Source organism: Corythoichthys intestinalis, chromosome 9 (assembly GCF_030265065.1).
Source record: "Corythoichthys intestinalis isolate RoL2023-P3 chromosome 9, ASM3026506v1, whole genome shotgun sequence".
In the NCBI taxonomy this organism is placed as follows: Eukaryota; Metazoa; Chordata; class Actinopteri; order Syngnathiformes; family Syngnathidae; genus Corythoichthys; species Corythoichthys intestinalis.
Window position 1 is genome coordinate 23032152 of NC_080403.1, and position 20034 is coordinate 23052185.

At 38.9% G+C, this 20034-nt stretch overlaps 1 protein-coding gene across 1 annotated transcript; it reads left to right on the top strand.

Annotated features, from left to right (window-relative positions):
- The first annotated feature begins 812 nt into the window (after window positions 1-812).
- On the top strand, window positions 813-15629 carry LOC130922065 (SH3 and cysteine-rich domain-containing protein 3-like). The gene is made up of 12 exons (XM_057846563.1): window positions 813-891; window positions 991-1069; window positions 5621-5777; window positions 5868-5965; window positions 9936-10017; window positions 10784-10881; window positions 10962-11025; window positions 11091-11140; window positions 11232-11335; window positions 11403-11454; window positions 15258-15395; window positions 15489-15629. The coding sequence occupies exons 1-12, from the start codon at window positions 875-877 to the stop codon at window positions 15585-15587; spliced, it is 1038 nt and encodes a 345-aa protein (XP_057702546.1). The 5' UTR covers window positions 813-874; the 3' UTR covers window positions 15588-15629.
- Window positions 15630-20034: the final 4405 nt, after the last annotated feature.

Below are 20034 nucleotides of genomic sequence, written 5' to 3' on the forward strand. Positions count from 1 at the left end.
TCCGAAGCGTCTACTTTTTCCAAAGTTAGACAGCTAGTGAACGACGCCTTAATAATCAGACTTCTTCCTTTTTCTTCTGATTTATTAATAAAATGGCCTCAAACCATTGTCCTCTTTAGACCGTCGTAAAACTACAAAAAAAAAGTACACAAGCATTGCATTAGCAACAACATTAGCTTAGCACGCTATACAGGTTCATTGAACATAAACAAAAAGCGTCTCATACAAAAAATATAACATTTCGCTTACTAACATAATATGTACATTCTTTACAACAACCATACTTACGGACAAATCTTGTCCAAGGATCATATAAGCACAACATTACAACGTAGGCGTCAGCCTGAGATGTCGTGCAGCCATATTGAACTGGCAAGAAAACAATAAACCATGTCGCAAAGCGACCACAAGAGTTTGCTGTTAGACAGCACAAAAAGCCTTGCTGTAAAACTTACCAAAAGGCAGAATACTGTCTCAGCGGTACATGTGCGTTAATTGCGTCAAATATTTTAACGTGATTAATTAAAAAAATTAATTACCACGCGTTAACGCGATAATTTTGACAGCCCTAATATATATATACTGTATATGTGTATATATATATTTGTCTCTTGTATTTTTTTTATTTTTTTGTACGTTTTCTTCGCACGGGGATGATCAACGACATTCCACTTAACCCAAACAGTGGAAAAACAGCTATTTGAGTTGTGAGGATAAGCAGCTCCATAGATGAAAAAATGAATGTTGATTAATTGAATGTATATTTCACTGAGGTTTTGTCACTTTTGGGACTTTAAACACATGCTTTTGTTAGTTCTAGCACCCATACCACAGTTTTTGGAACTTCGGGGACCCAGAACATCAGCTGTGCACCATGGCCAACTATGACTCGTGAGTACACATAGCAACCCTCAGCATCTCCTGTTTTGATTTTTTTTTTGGTGTAGCATTAGCCATTCGGTTTAACGTTTCGCTATGTGACAATGACAGGCTTGACGACAAGGATTCTGTCGATATTCATGACAACCCCCCTTTGCCAGATAATGTGGTGAAAGAGGAGGATAACACGGTAAGTAATATCACATGTGTTATTTATTCAGGCCGTGTTCTAAGTGTGGTATACAGTGGCAGTGAAGTCTGGCCTGGTGGTCTTCCATTTATGGAAAGTATAGCCACAGACTCCACCCACTTCCCTTCAGTAGGTAGTAGATGACAAAACAGGTCTTAATAAATCAGTCTGAAGTCTGTCATTTTGGTTTAAAGATTTTAGTATCTTTTTTCCCTTTTTGGTGTCAAACTATTTGACGCCCTGTTTTGCCCTGTTCTTAACTAACTTGAATAAGAAACTGTCCAACTGCTATCATATATGAATGATTTTTGTTAGATGATTTTAGCTTTTTGGGTGTCCTTCAAAGTCGAAATATTAGAAGTTAAATGGCAAAAACTTTTGTTTTCTGTGTTTTTCTTTTAAATGAATATTTTCATTTAAGAAATATACATATATATGGCGGAAAACACACACAAGGCTAAAAAGCAGTTTCTGCTCTTGCACCCCTCTTTACAATAAACTGCTGTATTTTAAGGCAAAAGGACTGGTTTATTTGATAGTAATATATGTCTATATGCTGCCATAGCAGTTTCATGGCGCGTTATGCCCCGGCATAATTTTAATTTGTCCGTTTTACCCTGGAGACCGCAGTTTACAGACAATGCGCAACCGCTTTTGTTTTAACCCAGCCATAAAAGGAAGGTAAGTAATTATATGATGTCTAATGTTTAGTTTTTTAAAAAGCTACTTAAAAAATATTCACTCGCATATTTTAATTTTTTAAACAAATTACATCACAATAAAAAAAAAAAAAAAAGTGTCTGTAAATAAGTCGCGGATGTCTACCACATAACTACCGCTTAATTGTTTTTGTTTTTTTTTTGTTTCTGTCGCATTTTTCCTAACATTTTAGATGATAAATAATGGATCCAAACAAACAAAAAACAAAAAAATTAAAGGGCAAATATTTGAAAAAGAAAATCTCGAATATTGCCGTGTTTCACCCATAAAATCCCCACAAAGTCCGGCTATGGCTAATTACATACATGCTACACTGAGTTTTGGGATCGAAACATGGTAAGCATGTGATATCTCATTAAAATCATACTGTCTTTAAAAATGCTCTCATGCTCTCACCTCGAGTTACCGGAAAGCCACTAAAAGACATACAGTGCAGTTGAATGCTAGCGCGAGAATTATGGACACAACAGGCTAAGGCTACGTTCATACTACAGGTCTGAATGCATGAATCTGATTTTTTTGTGTTTTTCCGACTCAAGTGAGGCATTAACTTGACAAGTCGCATAGAACTGACCATTTCAAATCCGATCTGGGTCACTTTCATATGTGGCTCAAATCCGGTCTGGGCCACATTTTTCCAGAATGTCGTGGCGGTCTGTACTGTCAATTACATCATAAAAGAGCGAGAGAGACGCTACGGTAGCGGTGCAGCTTTGCGTTTTTAGCGCCTAGTTTGCCTTGAACATGGCTTTTGGGGAAGGGCCGGGCTTGACAACAGTCATAAAAAAAATAAAAATGGGTTGAGGATAAGCCTGAGAATGATCGGTTTTCTCTCTGCTCTACATGAGCAATATTTCAACATTGCTTACACAGCCGAGAGTCGGGGGAAACTGCCCGTATGTGTGTGTGACATGCACGGACAGTGCGTGCATGCTATCGATCCATATAAACTTTGAATATAAGCCTAAACGGGGATTATTTATGTCTGTTATTTGTGTCCTCTTTTTGAAAAGCAAAATATGATATCCCTGGAATGACTGATGACAGCCAGCATGTGTGGTCATTTTTTTTAATGCTTCTGCGCATGCCGGTCTTCTTGCTCAGCGCGTGTCGGAATGCGAATTAATGCGCATGCGTAATGGTCTCAATGGACAAAGGAAGTCTGAACGGGCACGCCAAAAAAACGGATATGACAATTGGATTTGTGCATTAAGACCTGTAGTGTGAACCTAGCCTAACTGACTACTATGGCGTCCATTTGCTTTTCGACCCTGGTTGCCATTTTGATTGCTTATGATGGGATGATATCAATGTATTAGATACATTAGATGCTTAAATCATTAAAACCTAGGTCCTAGGCTTCAAGTCTAAAAAAAATAATGTTATGTATTTATGTTGAATTTATGCAAATTGGGTCATTTATTCTCAGTATCTTGCATTCACATTCTTTAATCATAATTGAAAAAATGTTTTAAAAGCCTTCTGCAAAATTTAAAATATTCTGGTATTGGAATTTAACCCATAAAATTCCTCTGGAAATGTTTTTTCTTTGCACAGATTAAGACCAAATCAAAAATGTTTGCAGTAAAGTTATAATTAACTATAAAGCTAACTACCCGTTTAGCCATGTTTATTTACAAAATAAAACACAGGGCTAAATTAAAATCTACATTCACTCACATACCAATTTCCTTTATTATTGTTGTCTTAGTGCATGCATATTGATTATCAAAGACTTGTGTAGACAAAGGGGGATCATCTTGAAGTGTTCTTTATTCATTATGTACCAAGATTGGTGTCCAAAACCTTTTTTTAAATGAGAAATTTAAAGAAAATTTTAAATGTCTCGAAAATGTCTATTTTTCGCTCACCTGATTTGACCTACTTTTAAGGTGTATAAAAATGCCCTCCTGTCCAAAAATTTTCTTCCCACAGAAAATAGAGATTTTAAACTTTCCACATAGGACAATTTTGAATTTTGTCCAAATTGGGGGTCTCAGAGCGGAACTTAAGTTACCTGAGTGTTTTCCGCCATATATTTATTAGAATGTTTAAAATATGTTTTGTTTATATATTTATTTTTTTATGTATGTATTTTTAGTTTTCATTGAGGTGTGTGGTCAGATAGTCATTGCCCTGTTCCAAACAAATCAAGGAATTTTGTCCAATTGCTATCAAATTTGAACCACTAGAGCAGGGGTCCCCAAACGTTTTCCTGTGAGGCCCACATAACTTTTCCCTTCTCTGATTAGGGGCCGGGGTCAGTTTGTAACAGAAAAAGTGTGACAATTGCAGGAGTGCCTAAATGAAAAAATGTATTGTTTTTCAGAACGCCACAATCAAATAACCCTTTCTGGATTCTTCACAGAACAAAAGTAAATAAAATAAAAATAATAATATAATATAATATAATATAATATAATATAATATAATATACCGTATTGGCCCGAATATAAGACTGCCCTGATTATAAGGCGACCCTCTCTTTTTCAAGACTCAAGTTTGAAAAAAGACTTTTTGAACTCCAAATTAATTTTTATACAGAAAATAATTACAGTACATCTGAAACAAATGAATATAACAATATATTTGAGAGAAAAAGCATGTTATTTTGCCTCATTCAAATCTTAATATCTGAACATTTAAATATGTAAACTAAAGTGCAATCACATTCGTAAATGAATGGCTTCTGGTTTTTAAATGTGAATAAACCAATCTATTATGATAAAACAACAAAACTGCAATAACTGCATTAACCATCAAAGTGAAGTCTAACTGTAACTGCAGTCTTGAAACAAATCTGAATAAGGAAAAACATTGCAATAAAATAATGCAAACTGGTTAAACTTAAGAGTAGCTGAGATCTGTCATGACAGAACATCGTTCCAATGATATCTGGCGCCATCTAGCGTCGTGAATGGATATAATGTCTAGAACGCAAATATAAGACGACCCCCATTTTTTCAGTCTTATTTCAATGCAGAAAACACCGTCTTATATTCGGGCCAATACGGTAATATAATAATAAATAATAATAACAACACTATTAATTAAAAAGATAATAACAAATAATAACCAAATAACCCTCTCTGGGTTCTTCACAGAAAAAGCCAGGAAATAAATAACACTATTGAGGGGAAATTTTTTTTTTTAAACGCGCTTTGGTATTGTTCAGGGGGCCGGACCAAATGTGGAGGCGGGCCGGACCGTTGTTTGGGGACCCCTGTACTAGAGGCACAGGTGAAGTGAAATGCCAAGGCTTTTCACATCATCTTAAACAGTCAGTCAGTCAGTGTCTCTACATTCTGCTTAGCGTCATTTAAGAGTTCAAAAAGTAACTCTGACGGCTACACACACCAAAGGTGGGACAGTTTGAAAAGGCTTAAATCTCAAAATAGCTTTTGACTGTCAATCGGCGCCATCCTGAAATCAAATCTATCAAAACTGTATTATACTTCTCCTAAATATACTGTTGCACTTCTCACGCACATGAGCACATTTAGGCTTCCGACGCAAGCGGCCTCCAGTTCTCCATTGTCAGGATTAAAGGTTGCCTATGCTCATTGGGCTGTGGATTAACACTGCAATCAGGCGTAATACAGCAGACAATTTGTGCATTACGCCGCCATCACTCGGCAGCTCTAACCTGCTGTCAGCATTCCTAAAGGCAGGGGTCACAATGGCTTGGGAAATGCTCCCCTATGTCGAGTAAGGAATGCGCCCATTGTCACTAGTGGAAACAATAGCTGATGTCTGTTATGGATGTTCAAAGATACAGTATATGAGTGGTCACATGTTAAAATTCAATCATAAAAAAACATTTGTTTGCAGGTATATTTCATTTATGACGAAGAGGTGGAAGTTGAGGAGCGAGACGAGCCACCTCCGCCCGAGTCAATCAAACCGATCAATGACCGGCCGCATAAATTCAAGGATCATTACTGCAAAAAGCCCAAGTTCTGCGACGTGTGCGCACGCATGATTGTTCGTATGTATAGAACTCCACAGTTTTTTAAAACTTCTTTGAAATGCTCACTTAATATTATTTGTTTTTTACTGTTTCCTTCTCTGTCCCTAGTGAACAACAAGTTTGCATTGCGCTGTAAGAACTGCAAAACCAGTATCCACCACCAGTGTCAGTCCTATGTGGAGTTCCAGAGGTGCTTTGGCAAAATTGTGAGCATTCTTTTGTTTTATATAGCTACAGTGTATCGTCCAACTGCTGTGTTCAAAGTACAGCAATGCCTTGAGAAATATGCGATACTCCTGATTTTTTTGATACCTAAGAAGAGCCATTGCTTGCCCGTTTTTTGTCTTTGACTTGAAACCTAAAACTTCTAGGCCCAATGTATGGTGGCAATGCCTACTTTCAGTATGTTTACCGTCAGAGGTGGATAATAACGCGTTACATGTACTCCGTTACATTTACTTTGGGTAACTTTTTGATAAAAATGTACTTCTAAGAGTAGTTTTACGATAGATTTTATAATGATATTGACGAGAAACGGGGTGCGGGGCCGATTAATAGGGGACTACTTCAGTCAAAGCTGGCCGAGTGGAAACACAAACGAAGAGCTTTTTATGTTGAAAATTGTGAGTAAATGCTTAAATCCCTGAATTAAATTGACGTAAAACAGTCTTGATTCTTTATTAAAAGAGCAAAGAACCAGTTACCAAGAAACAGCATTTATATTACGTAAATATTTCGAATGTGCTGCTAGTCTTTAAGCTACTGTGGCATCGCCTAATCACCACAAAGAGCTTTTTATGTGCAAATTTTTATAAATAAATGCTTAAATCCCTGAATTCTTTATAGATATGGACGTAAAACAGTCTTGATTCTTGGTTAAAAGAGCAAAGAGCCGGGCAGTTAGCATTTATTTTACGTAAATATGTCGAATGTGCTGCTAGTCTTTAAGCTACTGTGGCATCGTCTAATCACAACAAAGAGCTTTTTATGTTGAAAATTTTGGGGAATAAATGCTTAAATCCCTGAATTCATTATAGATATGGATGTAAAACAGTCTCGATTCTTGATTAAAAGCAAAAAAATAAAAAAAAATAAAAAAAGGGGCAGTTAGCATTTATTTTACGTAAATATTGCGAATTATGACGCCAATGCTGAGGCGGCTAATTTCTCCCATTGATTTATTTTTATTTAAAAAAATTTTTTTTACAAAGTTTGAAAATGCACGCATGGTACGAAAAATATAATAATGACCTTGAATCCTCGAACAAATCACTCCTGAGACAATCCTTCCTGTTTGTATGCAGTACAGCTTTCATACTTTTTCAACCTAAATCCGGGTTGGATCGCTGCATGTGTTGAATAACTGCGACCGACTTCGACCGACTGAAGCAGAGTGTAGGACGGCCCCCTACTTGAAGGCATGGCGCAGTGTCTGGCGAATGTGACTCGTCAATATCATTATTAAGTCCATGGTTATACTAAGCTATACTTTTTACTTTTACTTGAGTAGGTTTGTGAAGAAAAAATACTACTCTTACTCCGCTACTTTAGGATACACAAGAGTCATTACATTTTTCCTCTTTATTCTACGTATATGAATTTTTTTATTTTTTTGGCCAGCAATGACAAGATTAGAGACGTGCCTGGTGTATTACCAGGGTAGCTCTACAGAGCTCACCAATGAGACGTTGCAACAATAGTCATATGACTCTATTATACCAATCAGACGCAAGCTTGCTATTCATTCTTACACTAGCCTGTTCAATCATGGGGTGTCTTTAAAGCACCGTAAAACATGAAGTATTTGTTATAGAGCGCTGCCCTCAACATGACCCGAAAGAGCGGATTTTAACCCCTCCCAGTTTTTTATTGGCAACGATTAACCACAGAAAACCGGCGATATGATCCTTTTAATTTCAAAATAGTAATTATGAAGGAACTCTTCACTATTCAAACTCAGAACTATTTTCTCCAACAGAGAGCAATCATGCTCTTTGGACGAATAATGCTTCATTTATGTAATTTTTTTTTTCTCTCGTTTGGATTCAATGATTTTTTTTTTTTGTATTTCTTTGGCTTAATGTGGTTATTTAATGGGATATTGAACAGTATCATTATAACACTAGTCCATATAGGTAGCTTTGTGGTCTTAAAAAAATTCCATTGTTTAAAAAAAAAAAAAGAGGGAAAAATATATATATATAAGCAGTTACTCACAATGTTACTCATTACTTGAGTATTCTTTTCACCAAATACTTTTTTACTTGGACTTGAGTACATTTTTTGGACGACTACTTTTACTTGATTAATATTATTTTGAAGCAACGCTACTCTTACTTGAGTAAAATTTGTAGCTACTCTACCCATCTCTGTTTACCGCCAATCTAGATAAGAGGGTGGTTTTGTGATTGACAGCATTGAGTTACAGTAAAATGTGCCAGGGTCCACTCCATTCATATAATTTGCAAATTTTGTGATACTATGAGTATGTTTGGCAAAGTATGGCGTTACAACATCAAGCTACTGGCACAATCGTTGTCGAGCCTTTGTGATGCTATCTTTATTGTTGGTATCGTTATAACTGCATTTTCCATGACGACTATCTATGGTAACATTCTGAGTTAATGGATGAACTGTTTGTTTGGCTGAGTATCATGATTAGAGGTGCAATAATTACCGTATTTTTCGGACTATAAGTCGCACCAGAGTATAAGCCGCAACAGCCATAAAATGCCCAACGAAGAGGGGAAAAAAAACATATATAAGTTGCACCGGAGTATAAGTCGCATTTTTGGGGGAAATTTACTTGATAAAATCCAACACATAGAACAGATATGTCATCTTGAAAGGCAATTTAATATAAAAATACAATAGAGAACAACATGCTGAATAAGTGTACAGTATGATGTTACATGATGCATGAACAACAAAATGCGAATATACTGTCCTCACCAGGACGCTACGGCTCGGTCCTGGCTATACAGCGAGCTAAACTCCCAAATGACGATGCTGGACGTCCGTATAATTTGCGGAATCAATTTCGTACTCGATACCAAACAGGTTCGCATCAACGTAAATAAATGATAATTAGGTGCTGTTACAGCAATGACACAAACGGTTAGCATGCGTTCGCTAGCATTAGCACATCGTTTAAACAACCACACAACTGGCTCTAAGTGTCCGATCGTGGGTGGAAAACACACAACAACAACAGAAAAGATGATACACACAGGGCGTTGCCTCTGTGGAGATATTTTACAAGCATAAACAATGAACGTAGATTCGCAGCCATCTCTCCCTCTCTCTCTCTCTCTGTCTGTCTCTCTCTCTCTGTCTGTCTCTGTCTGTCTGTCTGTCTGTCTGTCTGTCTGTCTCTCTCTCTCTGTCTGTCTGTCTGTCTGTCTGTCTGTCTGTCTGTCTGTCTCTCTGTCTGTCTGTCTGTCTGTCTGTCTGTCTGTCTGTCTCTGTCTCTCTATCTCTCTCTCTGAGACGCTGCGTAGCTGTCAGTCTTCTTCTGGCGAGTGTGCCCCCACGTGGGCGTGAAAGCGCCACGAACTAAAAGCATGCATTTAAATATAAAAAAGTCAATAATACAATTGAACACACATTGCAAAAGGCAGAACGCGAACGTGGCCATAGCTATTAAGAGTTACTCAGATAACTATAGCATATACTACATGCTAAAGAGTTTACCAAACCATCAGTGTCACTCCAAAACAACAGAATAACATGTGAAATGATATCCTAATGTGTTAATAATTTCACACATAAGTCGCTCCGGAGTATAAGTCGCACCCCCAGCCAAACTATGAAAAAAAACTGCGACTTATAGTCCGAAAAATACGGAAATCGAAAACTAACAGGTTCTCAAATTTGGATAAGATTTTTTTGTGAGCGAAAAAAATTGAAGAAAACCGTAGTTATTCTTAGATTTACATAGAATAAAGTACCATTGGATCATAAATATATTGGACAAAGTATTGATATATTACCAGTATCTTTGGCAAAGTATCAGGATAGTGTCAGTAATCGTTTTCCCCAAATCATGATAACATCATCTGTACTTTTTTAGATTCTATCTACCTCAAGTGTCATGATGCTACAGGTGTTTTTGGAAAAGTATTGTGTTACTGGCAGTATCTTTTGCAGTATCAAGATGTGGTGTGTGTGTGTCAGCCTCCAGGGTTTAGGAGAGCGTACAGTTCACCTCTGTACAGCAGCCAGCAGAATGCTACTGTCTCCCAGCTGTTGCCCTTCTGTGAGTCCAACTAATACTAATACCTTAAAATGCTAAAGCAGGCATGTCAAGCTAAAATTTGTCGAAGGCCACATCATCGTAATGGTTTCCTCCGGAAGGTCATTATGTCTGTCATCTTGGGCTGTGACGAATTGACTAATCAGCAACTAATTGATTGTTAAATGAATTGCCAACTATTTTGATAGTCGATAATTTTTTTTAGCTAAAAAATCTCTGAATTGTTTTTAGAAATAAATATTCTCTTATGTTTTTTATTTTTTAATTTATTTGCCATTGTTCTATATAAATGGGTGAAAAGAGTAAATATTGTGTTTTCTTTTGTTTTCACTTTTTTTTTTAGAGGGAAAACTAAATATGGTCTTTTTACCTTTTGAATTTGTTTTAACTATGGACATTTTGATAGAAACAATCACAACAGGGGAAAAATTGCATATTTTCTATTCTAAATAGTTTTTTTTTTTTTTTAATTTTTGTTATTGAAAAAGAAAATAAACTAATATAAAAAAGATTATTTATTAAAATATTATTAAATTTTTTTCTCATTCTTAGATTTTTATTTTAACATAAAAACATGATGTTGTATGCACATAATTGACAGGCCATCCAAAAGGTGTGTCGGTTTGGTTCCCGCCCCCGGGCTTAAGTTTGACACCTGTCCAAGAAAGCATGCCTTTATTGTTAGTATATTTGTTTGTGTTGTGGTATATTTTCCATTCTTCTAATTCATATTTTGCTTGTTTCCGGTTTGATGATTTGGTGTCGCTAGCACTGTCCAATCGCACTGACCCTGTGTTTGAGACCCTTCGTATCGGTGTCATCATGGCCAACAAGGAGCGCAAAAAGGGTTCCGAGGACAAGAAGAACGTCAGTATGGATGCCCGCAGTGTTCATACAATATGATTCGTTAAACAAATTTGTGTAATAGCTATCTTACTTTGTTTTAGATGATGATGATGATGGAGGAAGATGAGTCACAGCCCAAACAGCAGGAAAATGGCGGTGAAGGAAGTGAGGCACTAATGAAGTTTTTCTAATGGTTGTAATTAATATATAATTATAAATGTGTGTTTTAGCAAGCTCTGAGGGAGACAAACGAGGAGACAAGGCTCCAGCTGATGACAAAGTCAGATTCACATCATTAAGAACACCAAGATAAGTAATGAAATAATGTAATCTACAATGTAGTGAAAATGCAAATATCATATTTGTTTCAGAGTAAAAAGTCTCAGCCAGGAAAGATCGGCGTTTTCAGTCAGTCTCATTACTACATGGCTCTGTACCGCTTCAAGGCCATCGAGAAAGATGACCTGGATGTACAGTAAGATGACATATGATCATATTTTATTTTGCGGTGTGTCTGCACTCACATCCTGTTCGTTTCCTAGCGCTGGCGACCGCATCGCAGTGATCGATGACTCCAATGAGGAGTGGTGGAGGGTGAGTACGTTTGGTGGGGCACTTTGCTACTTGCCCCGAAATGCATAATTGGTGTTTTTAGTGCTGCCTAGGTAAACTCTTGATGTCTATTGTCGAGAATTAGTGACATTCCTGGTCAAAGAAGCCTAGTTGCCTTTTGCCAGAAGCCTTTTTTTTTTTTCTTTTTTAACCATAGATGCCTGTTGTTCCTAATTTGCACCATTTAGTTATTATAATTAGTTATTTTATTTGATTATTGTTATATCATTATTATTTCTTTTTAGTTATTTTATTATTATTATTATATATATATTATATATATTAAATTTCTGAACTTAATTTAGCATCTCCTTGAAAACAATAAACAAGTAAAAGATTCATAAATCTTCTTAACACATTTACCGCCATTAACAATGATAGAGATCAAATGTATTTGGTTTTTATTGTTTTTTTAATGTAAAATTTTGTTTTTCTTCATAAAACCAGCAAGAGTGTAGAGACATGGCCTCCTGAATACATTTTATATATGGCGGAAAACACTCAGGTGACTTGAAGTTCCCCTCTGAGACCCCCAATTTGGCCAAATTTCAAAATTGTCCTATATGCATGTGTGATGCATTAAAATCTCAATTTTATGGGGGAAGAAAAAATTTGAACGGGGGGAATTTTTTTTTTTTTTTTTTAAACAGCAAAACCCTAACTTGAAGTGAGAGCACGCGAGAGCAGAATTAAAGACGCCAATATAGTGTTGCACGATACCATTTTTTGGCCCCGATACCGATACCTGGCTGTGCAGTTTCGGCCGATACCATACCGATACCACCCCGTTTATATATATATATATATAATTATTATTATTTTTTTTTTGTCACCAAAAGAGCTACATAATTGGATGTGAAATCATTGCTATCAAGTCTTTGTCAGGCTGTTGCTTATCTTTGCAAAATAGGAAAAAGACTAGTACAAAGTATAATACTAGCCCAACAGTAAGAAAGTAAAAATAAGTTCATAATAATAAACTCTGAATGAACTGAGTAAACTTTTTGTAAACCTCTCAAAGGCCAAACAGTGCAACTTTCATGAAATGATTGTCTCATTCTGCTGCTGGTTAGATTGTGTTTTGTTGCTGGGCTGTTAGTGGGGGCGTTCCTGACGTCGCACCTGAATCCAATGCGGGCTCATCAACGCAGCATTTAAGCACGGGTGAGCTCAGAGAAGGCTGCCGAGATATTTGCTTTGCTGATCGCCATTTGACATCTCGCACTATAGTCTCGCTACATTTGCTTGCTACGCCCCTGCATTGGGTTTTTTTTCTTTTAGTGTGCTGCACTCGTTTGTAACCTCTACCCTGTGCAGGTATTTGAGTGTTTTTATTTTGGCTTTTTGGCTCGCTGCCTATCGTCTTAGTTAACCTTCGAGTTTGTAGTATTGCGCTCCGTCGACCTGCTGTCACGGACTCCTTTTGTCATTTCTACTATCCCGCGATCGCGTGTAATTTTTTGTTTGCAATTAAACCCTTGTACGTATCCCCCGCTTGTTGTCCGCTTCGAGGTCCAACCTTGTTTCCGCATTTGCGGACGCTAACAATTATAAGTAATAATAATTGACCACAGCATCCCGTCTCTCTATTAGCCTCCTTTTTTCGGGATGGGGTGGTGGTGGTTCCCTTATTTCTATTTCTAAAAGGTGGCAACCCTACTTTGGAAACAGGTCCCAAATTACTGCGGCATTTCTTTCAGTAAAAGACAATAAAAGTTAAGGTAGACGTAGTAAACTGACCAGAGATTGTTGCTCCGGTCCCGCGCCCTTCCTCTGGAGAGCAGTCCTGCTCTTGCAGGCTCAAACTCGTTGTGTTCGTTCACGTTTCGTCTTCAAATGTTTTATCAGGTTCGAGGTATTGAAACTGGCCGATTTAACTCCACATCTCGAAACTTTCAGGCCACAAATCTTGCATGCAGCCATTGATTTTAATTGACGGGATTTCTATTTTGAAATATTCCCTGACTGCCGCCATGTTGGCGGCGCCGACATAGCGGCCTTGTAATTGGTCAGGAGTGGCTATTGGCCCATTCTCATTGGTCTGGAGCAGGCCAATAGCGATAGCTGCTTGGTGTTCACGTGTCATCACACAACACAGAGACAAAGTGTAGTGAGCGCCAGGAGAAAAAAAAAAGGCTGCAGTCAAATGTTATAATAATGGACCGGTAAATGGTATCGGCGCAGTCTTTGTTGGTACTCGCCGATACCGATACCACCATTTTGGGCCGGGTCGTCGCCCCCTGCCGATACTAGTATCGGTATCGGTGCATCTTTAATTTTAACGAGATATCGCAGACTTCCCTCTTTTTGATCCAAAAACTCCATGTAGCTTGTATCATCGAGTGTCAAGACACAGCTGTGAATGGCCACAGCCGGATTTTTGGGGGATTTAATTGGTGAAACATGGTAATAACAAGGGTCGTGATGCAGAAATCGCAGACATCAAGCAGTGGTTGAGATTTTCATTTTCATATATTTACCCTTTTAAACTTTTGTTTTTTAATTTTTCTTTGTTTGGATCAATTATTTATCAACTCAAATATTGGGGAAAATGCGACAATCACAAAAAAACAAACAAACAATTAAGCGATAGTTATGAGGTAGATATCAGACTTATTTACAGACGCTTATGTTTTCATTGTGACGTAAATATGCGAGTGAATAATTGTTTAAAGTAGTTTTTTCTTAAACTAAATATTAGACATCATTTAATGATTCTAAGCTAAAAATGACAGACAGTTTGAATAATAAACGCGATTACTTACCTTCTTTTTATGGCTAAGTTGAAACAAAAGCGGTTGCGCCACGTCTGTAAACGGGGGTTTCCAGCGTAAAACGGACAAATTAAAACCAGTTCGGGGGCTATGGCAGCATATAGACGTATTGTTCCATCAAACACAACAGTTCTTCTGGCTTAAAATGCAGCAGTTTATTTTAAAGAAGGGTGCAAGAGCAGAAACTGCTTTTTCAGCCTTGTCTGTGTTTTGCACCATACACCAATCATCCTTCACAGATAAACCCCCTTAACCTGGATTAATTGGTATTATACGAATACTAGGGATGTACCGATCGTAAATTTTCGCGTCCATATCACCTGATTTTGAGAATCTGCCAATACATAGTCCCGATCTGATACCGAAAAAAAGTTTTGTTTTGACGTTCACGCTGCCGAGAACAGCCTCCCACTTACACAATGAATGAGTTGCCACAAAACACTTCAGAATGTGTACAAAGCTTAATGATGATTAACACATTTGTGCCTTTGATTGTAGAGCTGCCGAGGCGTCTCTGGCCAGATCAGAGCTACAAACCTGTCCATCATCATTAACTTTAAGTACCAAACGCCAGCTGCACTGGTGACCAAGAAAGACGGTTCGGTCTCATTGCTTAGCAGGAGGGAGGATGGGAAGGTGTATGAGCATGAAGCGGAAAAACATAAATATATATTTTTAATTGAAAAGCTGATCCTTTTCACCCAATTCCTATCCTCTGAAAAATGGCGCGATTGGCCCGATTTCTGATCATCTGATCGGATCGGGACATCTCTAATGAATACAATGTGGTTGTAGTTAGTCAACCAAAGTCTTCCCAAACAGAGCTATTCAAGTCCGGTGAAAATTCTTCTAATTTTAATATCGCAATTTATATCGCATCCCCCACAAAATCGCATGTCAGTTTTTAACAATCGTTCAGCTCTAGTTAGAGGTAGATAAAGAATGTAAAAGTATACATTTTTACAACTAAATTTTTCTCAAGTCATCACGTGTAATCTTGTCTCTCTTCAGGGTAAAATTGGTGATAGGACGGGCTTCTTCCCAGCCAACTATATCATCAGAGTAAGGGCCGGAGAGAGAGTGTATAAGGTGACACGCTCGTTTGTTGGCAACAGAGAGATGGGGCAGATTACACTGAAGAAAGACCAGGTGGACACATGTAAAATGCCTCATCAGTATGTCAAATAAGGGGAAAAGGGATTTGCTGAAAAATGCATTTTTCTATTGTGTGCATGGGTGCAGATTGTGGTGAAGAAAGGTGATGAGGTGAACGGGTACCTGAAGGTCAGCACAGGACGCAAGCTGGGCTTCTTCCCTGCCAACTTACTGCAGGAGATCTGATTTTTTTTTTATGGTCAGTTTGGCCTCTTATGGATGTTCATGCCCATTTCTGTAGTTTGTTTTGGAACTTTCTGTCAGTTTTAGGTCCGAGAATGGATAGTCTTAGCATGCAAATGAAGGAAATAAAATTTCATGTAGAATACCTTTGTATTAAGAGTCGAGTGATTGGTTCTAGGTATCTTTTATGAACAAAGATGCTCAGTGTCTCATTATTTTTGTGATTCTTTGTAATTTAGTAGATGTACATTGAAAGCTACTGTTTTTTTTTTAAATGATCTGGCTAGCTATAGCCAAATCGATGATGTAGCTAATTATCGACCGATCGATGAATGAGCTAGCTATAGACCAATTGATGACCTAGCTAGCTATTGATGGTCAATCGATGACCTAGCCAGCTATCAGTCTAGCCATATATGTACTCTGGCTCTTCCATTTCCAATACACAAACAAGCATTCATCATTAAGAACAAATTTTGTGTCGTTAATGGACTACCATGTATGTTTTTGGAGGACTGTACAGCTACAAATTCGAGTGCGTAGGTTTGCATCGGGATGGTAGGGACATAATAGTACCATCTTTTCAGGATGCTCAAATTGTCCCCACCAACTTTTAAGCCACCTTATTTGAATTATAAAATGAGTTCAGTTATATGGGTAATTTAGATTGTCTGTTGTTGATGGACTTAGATTGATGTTGTAAGGATCGAATATACACTACCATTATTAAGTGAATTATTTTCATTATGTTCAGACTTAGATTTATCCCTTTTCACTTGCTGAATGTGCCGGTCCATTTTTTCCTTCAAACTCACGTTTGATTGGCTGATTACTTGACCCCCCCGCTCCCTCCTCCCACCACACAGACGCAGACACACACTCTCACAACCCCGCCGACAGAAATTAAACATGTCGCTTCCTCCACCCCATTCAGAAAGGATGGATATTAGAAATCAATCAATGTTGTGGAGGCGGGGGAAACACCACTAATTTTGCTACTAAATGTCCGACCTGCATCAGAGTTAGCATTGCATTAATCTGTGTTAACTTGCGAAACTACTGCGGTCAGGCCAGCCTCCACAAGGAACAACAAAGTCAAGCTAGCCGTCCCTCATTTGGATTAGTGTTTGCATTATGTGCACTACCGTAATGCAACGTGGTGGCTTCAGAGTGCAAGTCCCAAGAATGGGTCCACTTCAGAGGGACACTGACATGAACATAAACTGACATGAAAAAAAAAAATAGTTAAAGTTAAGAGCACACATCAGAATTTCATGAGAGTCTTGGGATAGTCTAGGATGCCTCAGATGTAGATCGGTCCTTGGATATATCAATCTCCAGTGCTCCAGTGTCCCCAGAAGTGGACCCATTCTTGGATAGCTCCCCATTTTTTAAATAAAGGGACTTGCACTTCAAAATGTTTTTTTTAGTAGTTTTTCAAAACAAAGGTTTGAATCGAATGTTGTATCACGTGAACCAATTCACATAAAGGTGATAAGTCAATACAGATTTATTTTGCTTTGATCATTTCGCCTATCAATTAATTAGGTTCATATTCGTGAAAAATGTAGCCCTTACCCTTGTTCTTATTAATGTCCCGTCCCCAGCAAAAAGTGTACATGCAGGTTATGCTCTTATATCGTCCCTACCAATGTTGACACCAAACCTATGCCCTTGGCCATATTGGTTTTAACATTGCCTTCTGTACATGCAAACAAACTGACTTGAGAAAAGCAATTCTAAACAATCACAACCTTGCCCAGAATGTATCGGAGTTGGCGTTTCAATGTAGCTGGACAAAACAGCCACATTCTTTTCACATTTAAAGACCTTCTGAGGGATGCAATGCTATTTTCTGATAGCGTGATGATGTAGAGAGGCATCTGGAATGACGGGTATGGCATTCCTGTGAGAACTAGACGGACATTTACACCACGCCTCTTTGCTCTACTTGTCACAGAGTGCCCTAAATCCATTTTCTCTTCAGATATGATTTCCATGTTTGGATCCAGAGTTCCAGACACTGACTTTGTCGTTTGTCATCTGAGGGAAGGCGCGGTGAATAGGTGGACACGGGTCACTTCCACCCTGGGTAACAACCTTCTCCACCTTATGCCATGAAGCAAGATATCACAAACCTATTTGAGCTGACACATTTCGGTAATAATGTGTCATAAATGTGTTATAACTGGAGACACCACTTAACTCATTAGCCGCAATTAACGACAATATCCATTTGAACTGGGAAGGTTTCCAATGGCAGTGAATGAGCTAAATAATCCTCACTAGAAACAGAGCTCAGTTCAGCAAGTTAATGTGGGTTTTGTAAAATGAATATGTTTTATTCACTTAGGGTTACGCACATCTATGGTAATGGTGACTACTGTCTGACTACTGATCAATTGTCGTGCAATGCTTGTTTTAGCCAACAGAGGTCACTCTTCAGCCATATTTCAACACAATCTCAACAGCTCTCAAAAGGCATCAGCATTTATGGCAGTTTGACTCAACTCTCCATACATAAAAATACGAGGCGATATTATACTTGCATGACGCGTTAACGTGAGAAAAGAATTAGCTTTGATGGCCAATTATGATAATATGCATCCTATGTGATGAATACAGTAATGTGGAAAGGTTATACAACGCCTCACTAATTGGCGGAAGTGAACAGCAACACTGTTGGTAGTACAGTCCTGAACATAAAACATTTACAAAACAGGAATAATGCTCACTTTATTCGAGATCCTTTTGATTTGGATTGATTTTTGCTTCTTTTGGGGAAATTTTTGGCTGGTTTACAGTCGATATTTAAAAAAAGGGAAAAAACACCCATTTAAGTTAATGCTCTTCTCTTTATAGTATAATATCGAAGATGTCAATTTATTAAAAGTAGCCTACATAAAAAGCTGGCCCAAAATTTGTGCCTATTAATGTCTGTCTGTCTCTCTGTCTTGGTCTCTGTCTCTCTCTCTCTTAAACTTAATTTTGAAAAGGTGCAGCATTCCTGTAATCATCTTTGTGAGGCGTAACTGTATATTTATGGCGCATGGTCTCCTCTGTGAGTCATCACCTTATCGTAGTGGAGGGGTTTGCGTGTCCCAATTATCCTAGAAGCTATGTTGTCTGGGCCTTTATGCCCCTGGCACGCTCACCCATGGCAAACAGGTCCTAGGTGAGGGGCTAGACCAAGCATGGCTCAGAAGACCCCTTATGCCGAAAAAAAAGAGAGAAATGGATACAGGTTTCCCTTGCCCGGACGCGGGTTACCGGGCCCCCCCTCTGGAGCCAGGCCACCCCTTATGCCGAAAAAAAAAAAAGAACGGACACAGGTTTCCCTGGCCCAGACGCGGGTTACCGGGGCCCCCCTCTGGAGCCAGGCCTGGAGGTGGTGTTCGAAGGCAAGCGTCTTATGGTCGGGCCTGTACCCATGGGGACCGGCCGGGCAAAGACCGAAAACGCAACGTGGGTCCGCCTTCCCATGGGCTCACCACCTGTGGGAGGGGTCGGGTGCCTAGGGAGTTGGGCAGTCCGACCCCCAGCTACAGAAGCTAACTCTTGGGACATGGAATGTCACCTCTCTGACTGGGAAGGAGCCCGAACTGGTGTGTGAGGCAACGAAGTTCCGACTCAATATAGTTGGACTCGCCTCCACACACAGTTTGGGTCTGGTACCAATCCTTCCACTCTGGAGCTGCCCACGTTGAGAGGAGCAGAGCAGATGTGGGCATACTCATTGCCCCCGGCTTGGCGCCTGTACACTTAGGTGTACCCAATTAGATGAGAGGGTAGCCTCACCCTGCCTTTCCTGATTGTTGTTTGCGGCAGCCCAGAGTACCCATCCTTTTTGGAGTCCTTGGAGGGTGTGCTGGAGAGCGCTCCCTCTGGCGGTAACCCTAAAGGCCGAGTTATACTTCCGCGTCAGACCTGCGCCGTCAAGGAAGACCCGAGTTACGACCCTGCGCCGTAGCCTGACGCACGCCTCTCGAATTTTCTAACCTTCGCGTCGCGTAGACGCATATGACGTGGCAGAAACGGACTGTAATTGGTCCGCTCAGACTGTTGTTTCCGGTTTAGCGCGAAATCACCGCCATTGTAGAATAGAATCAAACATTATTTTCTACACGCAAAAATGGTCCAAGCTGACGGGAGTATCATCGAAGAGCAAGTCTCGTCAAGACATTATTGTGATTGCCAAATGGCAAGGTCGGCGATTGGAAAAAAAAAAAATGGAAGAACCACCGAGACGTGTGTGTTCGGAATCGAGTGGCCACACGAAGCGGTGACCCAGTCGGCCAAAAACCGCCAACTTTTTATCACTTTATGTCGTATTTTTGGTTGGTACACTTCATCATTTATTGTGTACATATGTTTGCTGTGAGTCTGTGACTTATTTACGTGTCACACTTCAAGTATATGAAGAATAAAGCACAGATTTGGTGTTAAAAGA

Excerpts from the sequence above, each read along its gene's own strand:
- LOC130922065 (XM_057846563.1), top strand. Across the intron at positions 5,966-9,935 it reads AGAGGTGCTTTGGCAAAATT|CCTCCAGGGTTTAGGAGAGC; the intron begins GTGAGCATTCTT and ends TGTGTGTGTCAG. Across the intron at positions 11,455-15,257 it reads CCAATGAGGAGTGGTGGAGG|GGTAAAATTGGTGATAGGAC; the intron begins GTGAGTACGTTT and ends GTCTCTCTTCAG.